This window comes from Triticum urartu, chromosome 3A (assembly GCF_056163025.1).
Source record: "Triticum urartu cultivar PI428250 chromosome 3A, HENAU_Tu73, whole genome shotgun sequence".
NCBI lineage: Eukaryota > Viridiplantae > Streptophyta > Magnoliopsida > Poales > Poaceae > Triticum > Triticum urartu.
Genome location: NC_141875.1, coordinates 720,205,417 through 720,214,357, shown reverse-complemented (window position 1 = coordinate 720,214,357; position 8,941 = coordinate 720,205,417). Strand labels below are relative to the sequence as shown.

The following is an 8,941-nucleotide window of genomic DNA, read 5'->3' as shown; positions in this document are numbered from 1 at the left end:
CGTATGTGATGCCGATGGCCGTCTGATGGATCGATGCAGGTTATGTAGATCCATGAATTTTTACCAACTTACTATTTGTAAACCTTAAACAATGAAATTAGTTAATGTTTTCATTGTCCAAAAAATAGTTAATCACACAGTAAGCGTGTTGGGGCAAGGAGAGGAATGCATGAAAACAGGACAAAGTTTTGTTTTCAATTTCTCTCTTTCTTTCCAGAACATTTAGGTAGTACGACTTGTAGTTGTGGCTACTCCGTCATCTAAAAATGCAAGGCGTACACGGCAACAGAAAATTATGTTTTACCAACAATTTAACTAGAAAAGTAGTCAAGTGACACAAAAATGATATGATCTTTGGATTAATATTCATAAGTATTTTTCACTGATGCCATTTGTGTTTCACATATATTTTTCACATTTGCATGTCTAATTGTTAGGTAAATTTAGATATTGGAATATGTGCATGTCTTGGAAAAGGAGGGAGTAGTTTCGATTACAGAGAAAGGACTGGCTGATTATTAATTTTTGACAGAATGGATTTCTTTATTATTTTTTGGCTGAATTGCTTAATTAATTAACACCAATTTGTGGCATCTCATCAAATGTGGACATCCGTAAGCTTGCGCAGTTGCACTCGATTATTATAACTAGGCATAGTACCATGATCTATTGACAAAAGAGCTAGGTACTGTATATCAGATCCTACCATGTGTGCATGTCGTCATTTCAGTTACTCAATGGCCACATCATGGTTGTATGTTTAGAGAATCTCTATATGCACGCCGTGGTGCATCCATGGCCTACTTGCACATTACTATTCCTCTCTCAACAAATGGGCACATTTGTTGTCATTTTTTTTGCGAGAAGATCTTGTCATTGTTAGTATAGACAAAAAATACTATTCACAAAACAAATCATGACTGTGCATAGTATCGACTGAACGATTCAACTGTATGTAACACAACAAAAACTAAAAATTTAATCTCCAATGGAATGATTTGTAATGCATGTTTTTTCAGAAGACGGTGGCAGGAAGAACCATAGACTTCCTAAATTCATGTGCACTAGAAGCTTACTAGACTGAATTTGCACCCAATTATAAGGGTTTGTCGGTTTACATCATTTAACCTCGGTCAATGGCCTTTGACAAGACGGTATTTGTGCCAAGTGGCATTTTCTAGCACACACTTAACGGAAGGATGATTTTGAGTACTAGAAACTTCTAATGGAAAAACCGAGTAGTGTGACATAATTAGTGGCAAAATGATAAAAAACGTGAAATTAAAAGTTCAATTATCGAATTCCAAGTGTTTTAGTCCTCCAAAATTCGCACAAATATCCTTTGAATTAAATATAATATAGCATCAAAAATGGAAAATCTTATATCTATTTTATCAAGGAATCCAATTTTTTTTATTAATTTCATTACTACCTCCCAGGTTCTTAACATCTTGTCCTCAAAATTAATTTAAAAATTTATAAAAATATTAATTAAAAAGTCTTAATGAGGACGGCAAGGTCAGTCACTCACATGGGGCATAGCTTTTATCACCTTTGCCAACCTGCCGAGGTGACTGTAACACGATGTGCTCATTCCCATGTGCTTTGCACCGTCTTTGACACTTGATGTTCTCAATCAATCATGTTCAATGACCATGCATGACAAAAGTTTATGGCTTTCTTATTCAAATGACTTTTATAGAATTTAGAGCGTATGAATTCTTAGTAATTCTCCATGTGTAGGTCATTTTAATCGCTTATAATTTTTTCTAAGGATTTATTTGACACTATTTCAGAAAATTTCCATTCACTCAAACATTTTGCAAATATAGTATCTTTGTTTCCTTGTGGTGTGTCAAATACTCTGTATACTAATTCCTGTAACTTGCAGATCATATTTTTTATGTAACCTGCAGAAATTAGCATAAAAGAGTATTTGTCATACCATAGTCCTGGACTTTTTCTTGCCATTGTGTTTAACAAATCATGTGAATCAAAAGAGGATCTTAATAGGCTGGTGAATAATTTTTTCGCTTCGACACAGCCATACTAATTCTAGAGTAACACAAAATGCTTGTACATGTTTAAGGTGAAATTAAGCATAAGGGTTGGATGGGGTATTGCAAGCCTATATATGTCGTTGAAAATAAATACATTTTTAATAATTAAATAAATAAATAAATGTGTGTGAATATTTCTATAGTTGGACCACCCTGATCCATCGAGCTGGATACGCCATTGTATAGCCATGCTAGTATACAATATTGTGGGAATGGGTTTATATATACAAGAAAAGAGAGAAGCGGTCTATACGTGGGTGAAGTCAAAGAAACGGTAAGAAGCCCATTGTTGGACAGCGAACTCATCGTGTTCTCTGAACGTTTTAGTTGTGTAAAATTAAGTACAGTACCAGTCTGTTTAGAAATTGTTTGACCAGCCCCTTATGTAATACTTCTATTACTAGGAGTACATGGTACTGAACGGACGGTTGGCTGTGTGTGTGTGGAGGGCCCGGATGAGGACATGATGTGGTCATCGGCCGGTGGCACACATACCAAGGGTGGGTGTCGACATCTTGTCTTGGGTTAATTTGGCGTTTGCTTGATGGCCGTTGTCCCTGAGTCATCTCCATGCTGATTGATGCAAGGATACAATGCTTGTTTAATTTTGTTCTCCGTGAGTTGGTATGTGTGGGTGCATCCCACCTGGCATACATACATACTGTTCAAGCATAGGACCCAGCATAGTTTCGCGTCGGCCGGCAACGTGCGAGCAAGATTTTGGTCCCCTGAAAAAATGTCTTATGGGGCATCGAGATTTTAGTTATCATGGTAGCGAAAAATACCGAACAATTTTTCTTTTGAATGAATTTTGAATCTGATTAAAATTCATCTAAAATTCAGTCTGAATTCTTTCAAATTCAAAACTTTTGGAATTTTTTTCTATGTAAGGTGATTTCTTGTGGGGTACTGGGATTTGTGGTTGCCGCCCGTTAACTAATTTTTTTTTCCACCAGAACCCAAAACCTTGTGTGCGGGTACGGAGGTACACGCTGCAACTACTACCTCTGTTCGGGTTTGTTAGTCCCTCTCGTATTTTAGGTTTGTGCACTGGTTTCTTTATCCGGTGGACCCAAAGAATGAGGTTGTCGATGATTCGCTTAAGGGTGAAGATGTTGTGATGGTTCTGTTGCTTGAAAGTCGTAGCGTTTCTGGAGTCCTATATCTTCCACAAGATGATGAGGAGGATGGAGTGCCAGATTAGCGCATCCACCCGGCTAGGGAGACGACAGTCCCAAAGGTCATCGATGGAGCTGGGGGGTGAGAGTCCGATCCGTTGCCCTATCCGCTGTGCATGCGGGCAGTCAATGAAGATGTGCGAACTGGTTTTGCCGTCAAACCCACATCGTGGGCTGAGTGAGTCCGAGATGATGCGCTTGCGGAATTGCTTTTGGAGTTGAGACGTCCATGAAACACGAGCCATGCAAAGATCTTCACGTGGTTTGGAACGCATGCAAACTAGATGGCAATAACATGCACGTCATATCGTTGTCGCCAGGACCGGACGAGCGCTACCTCTATAGTGGACTAGCAAAATGTTAATACTCCCTCCGGTCCTTATTACTCCATGTATTATATATTTTTCTCTAGTCAAACATTGTATAGTATGACCAAATTTATATTAAAAAATATCAACATCTACAATACCAAATATGTATACTATGAAACTACAGTTCATAACGAATCTAACAATATTGATTTGGCATTGTGATTTTTTATTATTTTTTCTATATGTTTGTTCAAAGTAGAGATAATTTGATTTTGGACAAAAAAAGGACCGGACGGAGTACATGTTATCCAAAATTATATTGTTGGGTTCCTATTTGAATGTAGTTTGCAGTGATATTATTTTTGCTACATATAATTTATAATTTATTAGTTAATGTTATGGTCAAAATATGATGCAAAATACAAGGAGGATTAGTAAACCTGGGCTGGGAGGTGGTATGTTCCGACTTCCGAGGTGAAAACTTTCTCCTTTCGTAGTGTTACCATTTTATACTTGGCTTTTCCTTTTGCAAGTGAAAAGAAAAATCTCACCCACATCTCCAATGAAAATCTCTCACCCAACCTCCATTTGTCAGGGTGGGATTAAATTACAAGTAAATTGGTTTTGTACCTCTAAAGTTGTCGGTGGAGAATAATACTGATATTTCATCTTAGCTTGTCTACTTGGCATGATCCAAATGAAGGCCATGCGTTTGGCAGCTCTGATCCCGGCGTTTACAGTATCAGTAGGGACTTGGGTTTCTGTAATGTAATATATGGATGTCACCCTTTTTAGGGTCTGTATGAACTTTTCTTTCTATCATCACATTGAAATGCAAGGCTTTTTACCTGTTGTTTTAAAAAAAATGGCTTTTCCGTTCTGACAGGATTGGTCCACCTATCAGTCTTACATGCCCCGAGACGTATATGAATTTGTTTGGACATCTCCTCCGTGGCTACTTCACCCTTTGCTCGCGGGCCACCACTCACCACAAAGCATGGCAAGAAAGATGGTATACAAAATTTATTTTTTGAGGGCAGAAAAATGATACAAATTGAGAGGGGAAATCAACACAAAATGGATCTGGCTGGAAGAACTCCATCTAGCGGCGAAATGACTATTGGGGCGATGGTGCGCCGGAGTTTCAACAGCTGACAGCCGAGCGCGCGGAGTCCGCTACGGCGGCGATGTCAGGAAGGTCCATCTTCATCGCCGTAGCGACGATGCCATGCCATGATGGACCGTCCCAACACCGTCTCCATTCCCATTGTTCGATCCATTTTGCTGCTCATCAACCGACAGCGGAGGTGGATGGCCCATACTGACACTGAGAAGCTCCGGCGAAGGTCATCGTAGGCGGCGGCCGCCGCGCGTGGAACCGGCTTCCGGCACCGCAGGCGGCAGCCGTCCATTTATCTCATTAAGCCATCATACAATCCGCTACTGCATCCATTATTCAGGTTGGTTGCGTCCGTCGACACAACATATTCAGAAACTTTCCCCTGCATGCTCTGCTACTGCTCCCTGTAGGAAACATCCGTGCTCTGTCTAGTGTCTACACAGCATCCATGTCCATGTCCAAACGAAATTGTTGAAATTATTTAGTATGCCTTCCGTATATAGAAACCAATCAGTGATCCAACACGATATTCCATAAGAATCATTGCCACGAAATACAACATATAAACTGTCCTTTTCAGAAATGCAAACAGTGCAAGGAATAAATGTTCAGTTGAATACGTTTGATGCAAGAAGCAAACTTACACATACAACAATAACAAGAACATATGATCGAGATAATATTGCATAATTAGAGGAGAACCCAAGCAAAGTGTAATCGTGCATAATCTTGGAGACGAAGGAGAAACAGTTTGTCGAGATATCTAGCAGAACAAAGCAAAGTGATAGCTCGATATTCCCGACTGGGAGAAAATGCAGTAATCCATCTCCGTCCGCTGCAATACGACATAAATGTTGGAGACACCTCAATGTTCCTTGCCGTGCCTCATCTTGTTGCTCCATAGAAAAGAATCGACTTCCCTGAAAATCGGTGTCTCTACGAGAATGGTTGAACTCTCAAAATTACTCATGTGTTGCCGAGTTAATCAAACAGTGCTAACATATAGGACTGCTTTACTTCAAGCTATATGCAACTCAAATTTTATTGTGCACACTCAGACCTAGACATTTGCAAAGACTTGCCTACCGCTCGTTAATAAGAGAAACTATAACTAATCAAATGTTGGAAAAAATGTTGGTAGAGATGTGCATTGTCGATTTAAATGAAGCATCTCCAATTTTTGAATCTGCATAGATCTACGGAAGTCTTGCTACAACAAAAAGAAAGGTGCAGTATTATGGTGAGCTACAGACCAAACTAGAAGTTTGGAAACTAACAGACAGACTAGAGACAGGAGATTTGAGGTGGAAATTTGAACGTACCATGAATTACCACCAAAACCTCCATGCTGTTTGTTAGTAACATTGGATATCGATTTTAATGTGAGCATGGCCAGGATGCATGTTGATAGCGCTCCTAATGGCTGACTCTGCGCTTCTCTGTTCAGATTCAGTCTCACTCCCAATCCCCACAGAGATTCTTTCAAGTGCTAACAAGTGCTCGATGCCTGTAGGTGTGGTGCTCTCGTCCTGCTTCCACCCCCTGGCGTTCAAAGGTAGAGAGAGGCTCTGGAGCTTAGGCATTGCTCCGGCTTGGAAGGTCAGTTGTGGCATGACAGTCCAGTAGACAACAAACCGCTTCAGGATTGCGAATGATGTCCCATAGATGACAATTATTTCTTCCAGGGCTCTATTGAACGTTAATTCTAGGTCCATGAGGGCGGGTAACTCCGCGAGAATACCAACATCATCCTTGTCTAGCTTATCAACAGTGATATGCAAGCTCTGGAGGTTATGGAGTTCCCCAATCCAGTTTGGGACCCGGGATATTCGCATCATGGAGAGTCCCATGAGGTTGGGGGGAGGAGGCGACAAGGTTAGTGCCTCAGGTATCCAAGAATCAGGTGAAAATACATTCAGGGAGTCGAGGTTACAAAGTTTCCCCAAAGAAGAGTTTAGAACATCCATGTCCACATCTTCAGAAAAACCGGTTCTGAGGTACAGAAGTCTCAGATTGGTGAGCTCTCCTAGGCCCTTGATACTGTCGATTGAGGTGTGCAGCGTGTCAAACCATCTCAGACGCTGTAGATATTTCATTTTACCGATGCCCTCAGGCAACAAACACGGCAGGTGAAAAATATCCATTGGGATACAGGACCCATCTATATCAAATGTTTCCAACTTTTGTAGCCCTCTAATCTGCGTTGGTAGCTGGCAGTTATCACAGCCTTCAATCTGTATATGTCGCAGCTGATATAACTTACACAATCCTGTCAGGTCGATTTTCCGGTTGTCATCAACAGAACTAGAACTGAAGTCAGCTATAAACACTCGAAGATACTTGAATTCTGCCAATGAAGGTATATTCGTGGAGCCTCTCCAGTTTGCAAATGATCGCACTTGTGACATATTAATGTCCCTTGGCAATGTTGCACCATCCAAGTTGAAGAGCATCCGACGGGGCTTTTGAAGCTGTCCTGTAATGGCCTCTGGGTTGTCTACTACAGTGATAAAATTCTCTTCCGCAGATTTGTACAGGATAAGATCCAACAACATATCGTGTACTTTGCAAGTTAACACTGACCCATGCATGTCAATCTGTACAGGTTGAATAAGACTCATGTTGACAAGCTCATTAAAATAACTTATCGCAATCTGTTTTGGATTTTGTCCATGTGCTTTACTAACAAAGCCTTCAGAAACCCATAGGCTTACCAACTCGTGCCTATATATTTCAGAGTCCTCCAGAAACATACCAAGATACAAGAAGTATGTCTTGAGGTGGTGAGGAAGATTTTTGTAGCTAAGGTTCAAGATCTGTCTCATTGCTTCCAAGGTAAGATTTGTGCCTGACACTGACCCCAACGAATTCAGTACATGTTTCCACCTCTCCTTTTGGTTGGAACGATCACTTGCCAATAGGCTGGATATGCTAATGATTGCAAGTGGCAAACCACCACACTTCTTGAGAATCTCAACTGAAACATCTCTGAGTTGACCTGGACAAGCTTTTTCAGAGCAAAATGTCCTACCAAAAAACAATTTCCTTGAGTCTTCTTCGCTAAGAGGTTTCATTTCAAGAATGTGCTCATGGTGACCGAAACAACATGCCCCAGCCACAGTCTTGATTCTTGTAGTTACTATTAATCTACTACCAAGATTATTTTCTGGGAAAGCACATTTAATAATATTCCATGCTGATACATCCCATAGATCATCGATAATAACCAAGTACCTGCAAGAATATCAGTACAACGGTAAGTAAATTAACACAAGATATCAAATATTTCAACAGGTTAAAGGTAGACGAAAAATATTTGTTATCAAGTTAACATTGATTCTCGTATAGAAGAACATAATATTAAATCATTTAAGGAAATCCAACTATCAGAGGCACATGTAAACAACAACAATATACAAAGTAAAAATAAGTACCTCTTGTTTTTTAGATTTTCTCTGACTTGGTCGAGAAGAACATTTAACTCACAGTCATGACAATATTGTCCACACCCAAGTTGGGTTAATAAACTATGCAGAAGTTTTGGCATATTTGACTTTTGAGACACCGGCAAAAATGCACCACACTGAAATTTCCCCTCCAGCTTATGGTATACCTGATTGGCATGTGTTGTTTTTCCCAAACCTCCAAAACCAATAACTGATACAATCTTCAACTTCTTCTCCTCATCTTTTAGCCAATTGACAAGCATATTGGTTGGGCCATCCATACCAACAACTTTAGATGATTCTTCATAGAGTGCCACAACGCGTTGGTCAACTGCCACATTGCCCGATTTGGGGATATCAATCTTATATCTTTCACGCCGCTCACTTGTTTCACGCACAAGTTTCTTGATGTCCCCAATCTGCCCAGCGATCTGATGGCGGCCCCTTGAAGTTTTGAGGCGTTGAATGGTGTCTTGGATAAAACCAGTTTTTTTGCTTTTCTCCCCAATTTTGCACATGAAGTCATCGATAACATCCTCGATGTCATACGACATCTCCCTGACCGTGTCCCTCCAGCTAGCGGTGTGTTTATCCAGCGTATCCACATCCGCAAGGCTCTCTAGAGCATCCTTCATGCTGCTCAGTTCATCGCTGATGTGCTTCACCTCCTTCCTCAGGTTCTTTAGCTTGGCAAACTCCTCTCCCATCAAAGTGGCCAGCTTACCCAGGAGAGAGTTCATCACCCCGGTTGAAGCGCTCACCATTATTCCATTCATCTCTGGCTGGACAACTATTTATCTTTGCTCTTTAGTTATACATGTGATGT

At 40.5% G+C, this 8,941-nt stretch overlaps 1 protein-coding gene across 1 annotated transcript; it reads right to left on the bottom strand.

The window, feature by feature from the left end:
* Positions 1–5,206: 5,206 nt before the first annotated feature.
* On the bottom strand, positions 5,207–8,941 carry LOC147982115 (disease resistance protein RGA5-like). The gene is made up of 3 exons (XM_087514235.1): positions 8,104–8,941; positions 5,992–7,903; positions 5,207–5,605 (listed from the first exon to the last, which is right to left on the bottom strand). The coding sequence occupies exons 1-2, from the start codon at positions 8,889–8,891 to the stop codon at positions 6,025–6,027; spliced, it is 2,667 nt and encodes an 888-aa protein (XP_087370361.1). The 5' UTR covers positions 8,892–8,941; the 3' UTR covers positions 5,207–5,605; positions 5,992–6,024.